General features: G+C 32.7%; 1 protein-coding gene and 1 pseudogene across 1 annotated transcript; both read right to left on the bottom strand.

Annotated features, from left to right (window-relative positions):
- Window positions 1-2463: 2463 nt before the first annotated feature.
- On the bottom strand, window positions 2464-7476 carry LOC150024743 (uncharacterized; annotated as a pseudogene).
- Window positions 7477-13250: 5774 nt separating this feature from the next.
- On the bottom strand, window positions 13251-14474 carry LOC137819338 (uncharacterized). The gene has a single exon (XM_068623147.2). The coding sequence runs from the start codon at window positions 13914-13916 to the stop codon at window positions 13278-13280; it is 639 nt and encodes a 212-aa protein (XP_068479248.1). The 5' UTR covers window positions 13917-14474; the 3' UTR covers window positions 13251-13277.
- Window positions 14475-15591: the final 1117 nt, after the last annotated feature.

Raw genomic sequence — 15591 nt, 5'->3', positions numbered from 1 at the left:
ATTTAAAATCATTTTCGTCATTTCGCAATAACATTTTTATTCTTTTATTGTCAAAGTGGATGTTTAATTAATATGGTGCATGGAGAATTAGCTCACTTGTCGGGTTTATGAAAGTTGTCGGCCCATTAAAATTAAAGTATTTACTAATTTAAAATAATATCATGTCCAAATAATTAACATTAGTCACAAATGAATCAATAAATTAGAAAATAAAATATAATATGTAAATAAAATTACGATAAAAGAAGTTTTTGGTCTCTCAAAATTCTTGTTTTAGTCTCTAAGTATACATCTTCACTCCTAATGAAAAATTAAAATTGCATCATCTTTTTTATATATATAAGGACTAAAGTATATTAAATTTTTATTATGGACTAAAAATACTATCTTGTTTTGATATTTTGAAGTACCTTAAAATACTTTTATAAATATATATTTCCTTTTCTACTAAAAAAATGTTCTTTATATTGATAAAGAATTTCACTTTTGATATAAAATAAATCTAGAAAAAATATTTAATATGTGTTTAAGATATATGTTGGTGATGATTATTATTCTTATCAATTAATAATTTATATTAATATTATTATTGTAGAAAAATAATACGTATTTAATTATTTAATTAAATGTCACACAAATATGAATTGAAGCCATAGATAAATGGTGTTATATAGCTATCTAATAATTTTTCTTCAACAAACACTACTTTATGATGGCCTAACGTAAAATTATCCATGTTAAGACGAATTTATAAATTTTATTAATAATAAAAGTTATTTTAATACAAATAAATTTTTATTTTATAAAATAGTATTTAATTAGTAAATATAATAATTAATTAGTTGTTATTTATAATTTTTATTAAAAAAATAAAACATGGTATAAAATTAAGTGTACCTTCATATGTGAATTTGATGTCACCTCATCATTTTCCTTCCTCCAAAAAGCATTATTTATGATCCATCTCACACTACAAAAAAAAGGTTTATTATCGTGGGATAAAAACGGAGGTTAAGTATGAAAAACCTACGCAAAAATGTCATTATCGTCGACATAGCGTTAATAAGAAATTTGAAGCTAATATACTCGACATAAACATATTGGCGGGTGCGGGCGACACATGACGGATGTTTTTTGCGTAGGTCAAGCGTGGGCTAGCCTACAAGGAGTTTAGAAATTTATAAAAAATTGTGAGTTTGACCTACGCTAAGCTCACACAAAATTATATTAGTGTGGGCCAAGCCTTCAAAATGTCCAAGTAGTTATAAAAAATTGTGAGTTTGACCCACGCTAAGCCCACACAAAATTATATTAGCGTGGGTCAAGCCTTCAAAATGTCCAAATAGAGTGAATTTAGCTACGAGGGGTACACAATAAGCGTAGGTTAAGCCTTCATATGTTGGCAACAAATTAGCGTGGGCTTAGCCTTCAAAATATTTTTTATATTATTTATTTGAAAAAGTGTAGGTTTAGGCTACAAGCTTGGCACACAAAGAATTTCATGTAACTGCAGTTTCCAGTTTCCAGTTTCCAGTTTGAAATATATTTTTATTGAAATAAATCAATTTTAAAAAAAACTATTTTTTATTAAAATAAATTAATTTTAAAATTACATTAACTAATGTGAAATCAATTTTAAATTACTTTATTTCTCTTTTTCTTATTGCATTTATCCTATTTTTTTACCTATTTCATTTTTTTCAATATAATTATTCAAAATTAAATTATTTTAGGGAGCAATCTAATATGAAGAAATGTTTTTCTTACTAAAAAAAATTTATTTATAACTTTTTTTTAAGAAATATTTAGTTACGTTAGTTTGGTTGAAAAGAATGTAGGAGGATTTATAATGATGGTAAAACTCTATATCTTATATACTAAAATTAATTTAAATTTTTTAATTAAAAAGCTAAAATTGAGAGCGTTAAGTAAAGTAAATGTTGAAACTCTGTAGTTCATAATGATAAAGCATAAGCTTAATAGTTACTTCTGTCTGCAAAGCTAACTGCACTCTTAATATTTTACCCTCCAAACAAACCAAAATTTCCACAAACAAATTACCAACTTTATATATTTTGCTTCATCAAGAAAATAAATATTCTAGTTTATTCTATTTGCATGCCAAAGGAAGAAAAAATAAAGCAAGGGAAGAATAGAAGAGGAAAATAAGAAAGGTAAGCAACGAATATACAAATAACTAAATGGTGTTTTGAATGTATCAGTTTCCTCTGAATGCCACCAAGACAGGAAACATGTCAAATGAATTATACAAAGAAAGCTTACAAAATAACAAGCATAAAGATCTAGGTTCTTTTGGTTCTTGTTTTAACATAACAAGAAAGAGTCTAAAACTAAAGAGATCATCCACATAACAAATGACTACAAACATTCCCAAAGAACAAGGACACACACTCAAACAAACTATGTTTAACACCTTGCTACTAAACCTGAAAACAACAGTGCCTAGGCTCCAAAAAGAACATCAAACTGCAGCAAAAACAACATCAAAACAGCACCAAACCAACACCAAAACTGCAGCATAAACCAACATTTATACAGCATAAAACCAGCTAAAACCAGTACCAAAACTGTAGCAGAAAATCGGCATTTGTACATCATAAAACCAGCACCAAAACTGCAGCAGAAAACCAACATTTATACAGCATAAAACCAGCAAAAAGCAGTACCAAAACTGCAGCAGCAAACCAGCATTTGCACAACATAAAAACCAGCACCAAAACTGCAGCAGAAAACCATCATAATCCTAGCAGCTACTTCGTGATATCTAACTCCCCCTGCATAATCATAATCATAATCATAAGTTGATCTATTAAATCCTACCCTGCTTACAACAAATCAGTATCTGCTACTATCTAATCACCCACCAAAAGAAAAGAAACTTCTACTTTCTGATTATTTTTTACATTATCAAACTTCATCAAGAGCAGTATGCGACATCAATGAAGGTAATGAAACATAATTTAGTTAATACAAGGAAAAGCAAGTTATAGTACCATACATAGATATTGTTTTAAGAAAACTTACAAAATGATGAACTCAAGGAAGGGGTTGATCATCAAAGTTCCGAGCATAGTGAGGGTGAACCTGACTTGTGCTTGTTGAGGTGTCACCCTGTTGTCGCTCCATCATCATGGTTAACTTTTGATCCATGAACTTTATTTTATCCTCCAATATTGCACACTTTTGATTTGCTTGAGCAGCTATTTGAGTTGTTTGATCGACTCTTTCATTTGCTTGCATCACTTGTTGATGAAGTTGTTCATTATGAGAAAAGTAATCACTGGAAGGAGCAAGTATTAAAGGTTGGGTTAGGGAATACACTCCATGGCGAATGTTAGAAGCCAAGTCTACAGTGTCATAACATCGACCTCTACTCTTGCCTCCAACAACATCCTTCCAGCATTGAAGTTTTGTTGTTGGATTGATCGGTTGGCTGTTGGAAGTTGATCCTTCAGAGTTGTCTGATTGGAGGGCTTTCAATCGCTCATGGTAGGTTTCCTAGTTCATTGTGAAAATTGTAAGTGGGACAATAATAATATAAATCATGTATACAAAAGTAGAGTAATAACTTTCGTAAGTCTGTTTGGCACGACTATCTACCCAAAGTCCATCCTTCTTAGTGTGTGTGGCTATGAATAATTCATCGGGTTGAACCGGTCGGCCAAATTTTCGTTCCTAAAATAAATGGAAAAGTTACCAATATTAGATATTATCTACTAAATTTAGGCTTATGCAACAAAATATAGATACTTACTAGGCCTAATGCAATGTCGAGGTGTGATTTATGACCAGTAGAGTGCAATGCCCCACCTCGAGTTGATGACCTATTCAATTTATTTTGGATTGATTGTTCTTTGAACTTTTTTCAAATCCCAATAGTCCAAGAGACCAATCCATGCTTGTTCACTAATCCAGTTAGGTCTAGTTGCTTTCATCCTAGCTTTACCAAGCATATCAGAGAGGCGTTTTCTCACCTTTGACTCGTACACTTTTCTAATTTGCCACTCATCATGAGGGGCCCAAGTCACTCGAGTCTGTAAAAAGAACAACAAATTTAAATAAAAGTTATTGAATATAATAAATGCTTAAATGGAAATGAGTGAAAATGTTATGTTAAGATCACCTTAAATTCAGTCCACCATTTAAGTTGGACTTCCTCTGGTGTTTCGTCATAGTGATAGTAAGGACCCCTAAATTGTGACCTAATTGCATGTCCAATTGCCTTAGTAGCACAATGATTAGGTGTTCATCTACAAAACATGCAAACCAAAATGTTAAACATGAAGTATAGCAAACAATTCACAATAAAGTTCAATGCGATAATAAACTTACCTTTTACCCACTGGTCGAATGATGACCCTCCCACTACCATCATGTTCTTCATTAGGGATATCATGGTGTGTCGTGGGTTGTACTGGCGTATCAGGGGACGGTTGCACTGATGCCTGAGTAGGCTGAACTGATGTATGAGTGGGTTGTACTGATGCCTGAGTGGGTTGAACTGATGTAAGAGTGGGTTGCACTAGAATTTGAGGAGTCACCTGAACGGATGGAGCACTAGAGAAGTGAACTAATGAGGGAGTAGTTGTGGACTGTAATGGACTGTATGTGGGAAAGAGTGTCGGAGTAGACAAATATTGGATTGCTAGAGCCACAGGCGACAGGACTTATATAATACGAGAGGTATAAGGAGGAACATTGTCCTGTCGCACTGCAAAACGAAAGGATGAGGAGGGGGTTGAGGAGGAAGGGGTCAAAGAAGAAGAAGGTGATGGCAAATTCATGAAGTTCTTTTTTGAATCATGTGAAGAAAGGTGCGGAAGCTATGGATGTGTATGAGCAAGATCCTCCTAAGAGCTATGGTGATCTTGAAGGTGCATGATATGTATGGAAGTAGGGAGGTTCGGCCAGCCCTATGGTAAGTGAGGAGGATGAAGATTAGAGCCTAGAAACTAGGTAGAAGCAAAGCTTGGCACAAAGTTGGCAGCATAACTTTACTATCAATAATCTTGCAATACATGAGGTTGGCTCCTCCTTTTATAGGCTAAGGAGGACCAGATTTGATGACCTAAATGCTACACAAATGTAAGCCAAATGAAATGTGAATGTGAAGCACATGGGTGCACATGGCACATGGGTGCACATGGTCCTTTATTAGTAAATGCTTCTAGAAACCTTTAGCTAATCAAGGTTAATGCTTCCTTAATTCTAATGTGCAGAAAATTAAACAATTGTTCACATGGTTATGCTATTTACACCTCATTTAAAGCTAAACTACACTTGATGGGCCTTCACGGAATATGTGCTATTAGGCCTTTTTCCATTCATAGCTTGATCCAAGTCTTCTTGTTCTAGACGCTCTTGGCTTGGTCTTAGACGCTCCTAGCTTGATCTTAGATGCTCCTAGCTTGGTCTTAGATGCTCCTAGCTTGGTCTTAGACGCTCCTAGCTTGGTCGTAGACGCTCCTAGCTTGATCTTTAGATGCTCCTAGCTTGGTCTTGGACGCTCCTAGCTTGGTCTTGGATGGTCTAGATGCTCTTGCCTTGGGGTCTAGACGTTCTTGACTTGGCTCTTGCCTTTCATGGAAGGGTGTGCTTGGCCCTCTTCCATCAGAAGGGGTGGAGGAAGAGGGCGTGAAGGATTGAGGAAAACGGGATTGGGGTGATGGGCCAGAATAAGGAATGGACCCTTGTTCTATTGCAAGACGGCCATGCATAGATGTGTGAACTCCACACCTAGCATTGTTATGTCTGATAACAGAATCATCCCTTCCTCTAGTCCTAGGCATTTTTCCTGGAAAAAAAATGGCATCATAAAAAATAAAGCATAATAAACATCAAAACCGGTGGAACTGATTTTTAGTGTTTGAACTTGGGAGAACTAACTAATAAACTTCAAAACCAGGTCAACTTTAACCATATTCATCTAATCCATATTCACCACAAAAAAAGAGAGAAGAAAGAAGAAGAAAAGAAAAGTAACCTGAAATTCAAATGATCGGCTGACAAGGTTCAGACCAAAGCTGACCAATTGTTGAAGTGGGATTACAGTATGTCGCAAATAAATCCAGGTCAAAGTATGTTAAGTGCTTTGTAAATAAAATCTTTCATGAAGCTATAGAAAGAATAATGGCATGAAGGCTCGAACTTAGGACTTCTGCAAACTACCTAAACAACACCTCAGTGGCTTCAAACACTAGTGTTTTAAAGCTACCCAATGGTTGTAATGTAAAGAATTCAAACAGGTTACGGGCCTCTTATTTTTTACCAGTAGAAGAGGATGACTGAGAAGGTAAGCTAAATGAGAATTTCCCACCATACTATGCCAAAGGAGAACACATCAACCTGCAGAGATAAAGGAGACAAGGGTAACAAACTAAAATGAATTTCAACAATTTCCTTCCAAGATACTATTGAGATGTAAATTACAAATATCCCATATGAACAAAAGATCTTCGAAGGTAGTAAGAGAATGAAGTAGGAGAATTTGAATGCTCAAAATTTCTTCTTCCTTTATTGTGTTATTCAATTTTGTTCCCTTTTAATGATCAAAATATTATATTAACATGGTACCACATACACCCATAACAAAATGAATGCTCCCTGCTAAATGTTTATTAGTTACCCTGATCGACAATAAATACACATTAACCATGAAGCTAATCCATGTGAATGTAATTATACTAATATCAACATATCGTATCTTGCTTTGTTAGTCACATAATTTGTTCAATTTATACTTAGTGGTAGATATTGTTACCAACCTGTCAAGTTATGTACTTAGCTATTATTTATTTCAACTTGCAATCTACTATATAAATAAAGACTGAAAAGGTGGTAAAATGTGTAGACAACACTTTGTAATAAAAAGTCTGCATTTTCATTTCTATAAAATCTTGAGTCATACTTTGGTTGTTGTCACTTGTTTCTACTTTATATTATACCATTTTATTTGTATAATATAAAAAATATGTACCAAATACTTAGATTTAGATGGTGATGTGCGTAATATAGAATTAAATGTAAGAAATGCGTAGATTGCATAAAGTACACAGACTTAGGATAAGTTATTAATGTAAGAATTTATAATTATTATAACTCCTACTAAAAAGAAGCATCATGGATGTAGCTTAGGCCATTGTAGTGCTTATCAGTTTTTACCAGGGAAGACTTCCTATTCCTAGATGAGCAGGAGAAGAAAAGTTAAAATACTGAGAACTCTTATTGAAGAATATGAAAACAACAGAACATACTAGGAGCGTCATCTCACATTTATTGTCATGTGAAATGAAGAAAATTTCTATCTAGAAAAAAAAAATCAATAAAAGACCTCATTACCTTAGTTAAATTTCAATTGAGTCATGTGATTGCAGAAAAACATTTTATAAAGATAAGTTGAAATATTACCTTTTCTGAGACCTTAATGTTGTTGCCATTCAGAAGCTCTGGTGCCATCCAAGGTAATGTCCCGCGCACACCACCAGTAACCAAAGTATTTCGCTTAATTTTTTATAAGCCAAAATCACCAACCTAGGTAAGAAAATTTCTTAGTCAACACAAAAATGTGATTTTTCATGCTGATAGAAAAATTTAAACTATTTTGATACAGATTCTACATATTATATGGATGGCTAACGAACAAAAGGCTTCATCTCAAATACATATTCTATTTAGCATTAACTATTTTGAATGTTTAAAAATTTAGTATATCATGTTAATTGAATATGTGTCACACAGATTATCTTAAAAGAAACAAATATTATCCAATCATTGGCACAAAAAATTGATTGTATGTATGTTGTAGAAAGATGTACATCCAATCAAAATCAAGCAAACAATATTTTAGGTGATAAGACAATAATTTTGAAATGTACCTGGAACAAGAAAAAGACACTTTTATTTTCTACACAGGTAACAAATCAGAAATTTCCCTATTCTTAAAATACTTACGATTAAAAAGTCAAATTCCTTTGTGATTGTCAAGAAAAGTTTTACACTAATTAGATAGTTCATCCGCCATTATAGCATATGGGAACAAGAGGTTCAAAGCTGAATAAGTTATTTAGCAGTGTTGAACTACTTAATTAGCCAGAAGTTATTCAAAGTCCCAATTGTCCATGTCATTGTCATCATGTTCTTTATCATCTTGACTTGATTCATTGACCTCATTTTCATCATCATCATCACATATTGTTTCCATAACATCATCATTGACGAGTTCAACAGTTAATGTGTCAGCTAAGCCTTCTACTTCCTCAATTCTACTAATTGGTAACACATTAGGCATTTCATCAAACTGATAAGGTAAATCATCTTGTATGTTATCAACTTCAACATGACCTCGGGGTTTTGTTGTGATTGCCACGCTCCAACCACGCAAGTTCCTACATATCTTTGGATAAGGCACATAGTAAACTTGTCTTACTTTTTGTGGAAGAATGAAGGGATCATATGGAATATATCTTCCACTCATCTTGATTTCTACAATGTTATATTCTGAATGAACTTTGGTGCCTCTATTATTGGTTGGGTCAAACCAATCACAAAAGAAAAGAGGAATCTTCTTACTCAAACCAAGATATTCTAATTCATAAATATGTTTGATGATGCCAAAGAAGTCATCTTGTCCTCCTTCTGTTACACCTTTTACATGCAACCCACAATTTGTGGTTTTCTTGCCTTCACTCCATGACTTTGTATGGAACTTGTATCCATTAACAAAGTACATGTTCCACGATGTTGTAGATGAATTAGGTCCCCAAGCTAATGCTTTCATGTTTGGGTCAATCACCCTATTCCTCTCATCATAAACCTACAAAATAGTTACATAGTTGTTAAATTAAGTAACACTTACTTAGTTGTTAAATTAAATAATACTTACGTAGTTTTTAAACCATTCTGGAAAATGTCTATGTATATTCATTGAACCCTCTTCGTTGTTGTTGTTAACTTGTAAGAACAATCTTGAAATAAATAAGTAATCAGTCATAAACTGCAATTTAAACGTAATCAATACAAATTATGTTGTTGTTAACTTACTCAAGTATTGGTTAACTTCATTGCAATTGATGAGGATATGTACATGGGCAGAATGATATTCATCATCATTTAGCCAATATTCTTTGAATGATCCACTAGGACGACCACATTTGTTGAGAACGGACAATGTTGATTCAACTCCCTCATTTGAACTAGTCCGAGGATCATTTCTCAAACTTGTATTTGACAACAAGCTTACATGTTGGAAATAATGAGAACAAAAATAAGTTATTTCACGGTGTAAGTAGAATGCACATATTGAACCTTCTACCCTTGCTAAATTAGCCACTGATCGTTTTGCATCTCTCATCAACCTACACCACATGTCAAGTTTTAAGTATTGAACAATAAAACTGAGGATTGGGTGATTACCTTTCAAATGGATACATCCATCTGTATTGGACAGGACCACCAAGTATTGCTTCAGTAGGAAGATGAATAACCAGGTGTTCCATTGAATCAAAGAAACCTGGTGGGAAAATTCTTTCCAATTTACATATAATGATAGATATATTCGCTTTCATTCGAATTAAATCATCCATCATCAAAGAGTTACAACATAAATCTCTGAAAAACCGACTTATTTCAGCTATCGCATTCCAAACAAATTCTGGTAATGAACGAAATGCAACTGGTAGTAAACACTCCATGAAGACATGACAATCATGACTTTTCATACTATGCATACTCCCTTTATCAATGTTTGCACACCTGGCAATGTTAGAAGCATATCCATCAGGCATTTTTAACTCTGTAATCCATTTATAAATTGATTTTGCATCTTTTTTTGTGAAAGTGTAGTTTGCCTTTGGCTTTCCTAACTTCCCATTTCGTAACTAAACCAATTCCAAGTCACCGCGTCCACAAAATTCAGCAACATCCATTCTTGCCTTGTGATTGTCCTTTGTTTTATCCTTGACATCCATCACAGTATTGAAGACATTATCAAAAAAGTTTTTTTCAATGTGCATGACATCAAGATTGTGTTTTAGCAAATTGTGTTTCCAATATGGCAGATCCCAAAAGATTGATCTTTTTGTCCAATTATGATATTGTCCATACCCTAATAAGATATCAAATGGACCATCAGTCACCTTTGGAAAGTCTCGAATAAATTCCCACAATTGCTCTCCATTTAGGAAATTAGGAGGCCCATCCGACTCAACCCTGTTTTTCGTAAATCTCCTCTTGCTTCTCCTAAATGGATGATCGGTAGGCAAGAATCAACGGTGACAGTCAAACCAACTACTATGGTAATGTAAAAGCTTTCGTGTCCTCCATACAATGGGGACATGCTAATTTCCCTTTAGTCCCCCATCCTGACAACATGCCATAAGCTGGAAAATCATTGATTGTGCACATCAAGCAAGCTCGCATGACAAAGTTTTCTCTTTTAGAGATGTCATATGTCATTACACCTTCATTCCACAATTGGTTAAGATCATCAATAAGAGGTTGCAAGTAGACATCTATTTTTTTAGTTGGGTTACTTGGGCCAGGTATGAGACAAGTTAGAAACATGTATGGTTTGGTCATACACATTTCAGAGGGCAAATTATAAGGAGTAAGAAATACAGGCCAACAAGAATATGGGGATGTTGAAGCTTGGACATAAGGAGTGAACCCATCGGAACATAAACCAAGTCTCACATGTCGTGGGTCAATAGCAAAATTCGGATATATCTTATCAAAGTGCTTCCAAGCTTCCCCATCACATGGATGTCGCAGTATGCCATCTTCTCTTTTGTTTTCAAAATTCCATCTCATTTGCTTAGCAGATTCTACTGATGCATACAGTCTTTGTAATCTTGGGATGATTGGCAAATAAAACATTCTCTTCCTTGGAATTTGTTTGTATCTTCCCTTGTCATCTATAGGAGGAAAATACCGAGGAAGATGACAAAATTTGCATTCAATTAAATGGTTGTCATCCTTGTAATATAACATGCATTAGTGAAAACAGTCTGATATGTGAAAACAGCTTGATCTGACTGACACCAACCTGATTCTGAGTTTTATTATACTCAGTATTAAAAACTTTCCACGACTTATATTGGTGATGTTGAAAAAACTGAATGACTTCACCATAACAATAACCTGTACTTTTTCCTTAGATGAACAATCATTAAACAATTTTCAAATTCATGTGCAGGTGAACAATGCAGGAATCAATGGGTTCGATACTTATCTAGATGGCATGGTCAATGAGCAGTTTTTTTTAAACTGTGTGAGGATATTGCTCTCTCTAGATTAAAGGCTTCTAAAAGTCATTTGGTTTCTTTACTCTAATGCAGGTGCCTTAAAAAATTAACTGGACGAGCTACCTCAATTTTGGTTAGATGAAATTCTAGTTTGCAGAATTCGACTTCTCTACCTCTGCCTTTTTTTCTCATCTCATCTGTATGAATTAAAAAAATTAGAGACTCTGTGCAATATGTTACCTAATACAATGATTAAGTTTTGGACACAACATAGTACCACGTTTTCATCTCATCCCTCACTTCTTCGTCTTCCTGTCATTCTTGCTAAAAAAAGGTTCAAAGAAATGGGAAGTTCCCAGAGATACAAAAAAGAAAATTATACACACTGTTACCACTATCATATTCATTTGGATGCATTGAATTCGAACAGTGTCAAAAATACAAAACTAATAAAAACCAGTGAATCCAGTATCATTGAGAATACAAAATACAAAATCACAGAGAATCACTGAAAATCAAAACACAATGTTAGGTCAAAACTGAGAGTAGAAATCAGGCAAAACTGAGAGTAGAAATAAAAAATAAAATTACACATAACACAGAAAAAAAAGGAATCGAGATGAAAACCTAGGGCAAAACTGCGAAGACTCCGTTGGCACGCTGCTTATGAACGACAGTGCTCAAGCTGAAGCTGAAGGCTATTCGAGACTTCTCCCTGGCATGCTGCTTCCTGAATGAACTTTAACAATTAAGAATAACAACATTTTCTGAAAAAGGGTTTAAAATTTTCTCAAAATATTCAAAACCTTAACAATTAAGAATTTTCAAATAAATACAAATTAATTGTTTGTGTGGGCTTCACCTTCAAAATTTAATTCTTTGTTTAAATTTAATTTAAAATATTTAGCGAGGGCTAAACCTTCAAACATTTAAATTTTTATTATTTTTATACTTTTAATAATGGTCGTTCCACCCACGCAACTTTTTTTTTATTCTTTTTTAAAAGTTTGCGTGGGTATAATCCACGTTTTCTCACATTTTATATGAATTTTGTGAAAAGAAAGGCTTATTTGATGCTATTTAGTGTCGACCTAAGACCTTCACTTTTCTTTTGCAGCTAAATAAGCAATTTCTTGTAATGTCACCTCAAAACGTGTGATTAAAGATAATAATGCACATATATTTTCATTTAATACTTAAATATCTATTTTTTATTTCTATATATTTATATTCTTTCAATATGTTATATCTTATTTTGTTCTCTTAAAATATGTATATAAAGTGATGATGAATATTTTGAAGGTGTATAAAATAATTTCATTGAAAAGGAAGAAATCACTTAATTAATAAAATATTTTGTATATATACTCTTACATTCTTTTTCAATTTTTATAATTATTGAGTATTTCAAGATAACAACAATTATTTGGAGTCAAAAATAGATTAAATTTTGTAATAATTCATTACAAAATAAAAATGTCAATAAATATACTTTTTAATATTAAAAGGTCTATCAATATCAATGTGAAATGAATGAATAAAATAATTAATTGTCATCTAAACTATTTAATCAACTTGATAAGAAAGAAGTTTGTGTCGTGCAAATCTCTCATTTCCTGCTATTTGACACTCCTATGGACACAAACTCATTAGTGGATTAAACCAATAAAAAACATACAAAACATTCCTTTTAAGTTTACAAAATCATTCATATCATAGCATAACACTGCATATAAATCTACAAAAATTCTATATTATTCTATGAAATAAGAAAGGTCACAAGAAAAATTATGTTCACAAGAATTAATTGTTTAATATTTCAATTGCTTATTTTACTAAAACATAAACTCATATATGATGTGAGAAGATGATTTTTTAAAAAAAATAATAAATCCTTATATATTTAACTTTTCAAAATGTCAAAGTAACATTTATTGAGACATGTATATATTGAGAAAAGAAAAGAAGAAAAAAGAGGAAATAATATACAGCACAGACACGAACACACTTGAAGCTCTAACTTGCAAGTCCACTTTGCATCATGGATCGAAATTCTTGAAAATCTACAAAACCATCTCCATTCTTATCAACACCTTTGATCATACGTTTGCACTCTCTGAGACTGCAGTTTTCACACCCTAGATTGAACAGAACTCTCTGCAGTTCCTTGGCTGAAATGAGGCCATTCTTGTCAGTATCAAAGACAAGAAAAGCATCCATGAGGTAACCATCAATCTTGTCTTCTTCTTCTTCTTCTTCTTCCTTTTCCTCTTCCTTTTCCATGCCATTCATGACAACCATGAACTCATCCAAGTCCACAAACCCATCTCCATTGAAGTCCAACACTCTCACCATGCCTTCAGCTTCCTTGGCAGCAGTGCACTTGCTGTATCCAAGGCATGCAAGCACTTCACTCAGCTCAGTGGTTGAGATCTTCCCATCCCCATTAGAGTCAATCAGCTTGAAAACTTGATGAAACTGAGTGGACAGCTCCATGTGAAGGAAAGAAGAGATTGACAAGTCCGAACCTGAAGAGAATTTTCTCTTGGGTCGGTTTCCTTTGTAGCATGCACTCATCATGATTCTTGGTTGGTTGAGGATGGATTTGGTTTTACTATGAAGAAAGGTGAAGAAAGTAGTGAAGGGTTGCAACATAGTTAATCGAGGATAAGAACTGTGATGATAGTAGAGTTGACTTAATGAAATATGTTGATCATGACATGCCCTTTTGACATCATCACCTTGTGAATGGTAATAATTCTCCAAGTTTTATTCCAAGGTCTCAAATCTGGTGGCTCTTTGCAAAAGGCTGAACTGAACCCTTCCTATGGGGTCTTTTTATGCTCTTCTCTTTCTTCTTTGTGTTGCATCAGCTGGTTTTGGAATTGTGGTTGATTAAAGCAGATACAGAATTAGATAAGGATTGAATCAGAGGGAGTGATGATTGATTAAGGTCTTAATTGGTGGCTGGTGTAGAAAAGTCATGAAGTATTATCATCACCATATACTATGTGCTACAAAGTTTCGCTTTCACAAGCCTACAATTATTTTTGTTATCTATCTGTTGTGGTCTCCGAAGGACTGCGTGCATCAAATTCATCAACCATTTCTCATTCGTAACTGTGTATTTGGATTTTGCATGCAAGAAGACAAATCATCTTTTCTGAGGAACTTGTGTTCTGTTAAGGATTTATAAAATCGTTATTTTGATCCTCAAAGTGACAAGTGTTATTCTTTTCAGTTACTAAAATTAAAATATATTATGTAATTAATTAATTAATTATTGGTTTGATTATGTGTTTAGTATGTAAAATTTAGGACAAATCTAGTTTTGGTTGCTCAAATTTTAAGATTCTTTGTAGTCCTTTAAAATTTTAAAAACATATTATTCCAATCCCTAAAACTAAGTTCAAACATTAAAACCTTTAATCCTAATTTTAAATCTTAAAGGACTTATTTTAGTTTTTCAAATGTACTGTTTCGAAACTAAAAAAAAAAATCATTTTGAAGAACTAAAAAAATTAAAATTTGAACAACCAATGTCATAATTATTTCAAATTTCAGAAAATTAAAATATAATTAAATCTTGATATTATATGTTACTTAATTTAATTGGTGATTTATATTCGAGTAATTATGGAGAATTATTTGATCATGCATTAAAAAATTGGAAAAAAACTTGTTTCTCTGACCTTTTAATTCTAATGGTTAACATTTAACTTTACATTTCTCTTTATTTCAACGACATATTAAAAAATAATACTGAAGATATGGAATGCAACTCACCTGAAAACATATTATAGTTAGCAATTGTTAGTAAAATAAAGTCACATAAAAGATCCATTAATCAATCAACTATTATTAAAAAGATCAATTATATCCATATAAAAGATAAAAACTTAATAACTTAACTGTGTTCTATTATATCTCTAATATAATATCAATGGTAATAAATGAACAAAAAGATAATTATTTATATCTTATATCCTAAAAGTAACGAGTTAAGAAAAATATATAATAACCCATTGTCAAACATCAATTCATACTCATTCAATACTTTATATTACATTTACTATGTTCATATCCTCTTTCTGACTACGAACTCCATTAACTTCTTAATAATACTTAAATAATGTTCTTCCATTATCGGAATCCACGTATTTACAAAGCTTAGAGATTTCGTCTCATCAACAACTTGTTGCATGCATATAAATAATATCTATAATTTATTACTTGATTATGTTTAATAACTTTGTATGCATAGTTTTTATTTTATATGAACTACTTTCATAATGATATCCGACAGAACAATAGTTGAACCTAAGGCACA

This window comes from Phaseolus vulgaris, chromosome 10, assembly GCF_051622355.1.
Source record: "Phaseolus vulgaris cultivar YP4 chromosome 10, ASM5162235v1, whole genome shotgun sequence".
NCBI lineage: Eukaryota > Viridiplantae > Streptophyta > Magnoliopsida > Fabales > Fabaceae > Phaseolus > Phaseolus vulgaris.
Note: the sequence above shows the minus strand (reverse complement) of the source record. Positions and strands in the feature narration are given on the sequence as shown.

Bases quoted from the DNA above. Each gene is read 5' to 3' on its own strand.
- LOC137819338 (XM_068623147.2), bottom strand. From the start codon at position 13,916: ATGTTGCAACCCTTCACTACTTTCTTCACCTTTCTTCATAGTAAAACC.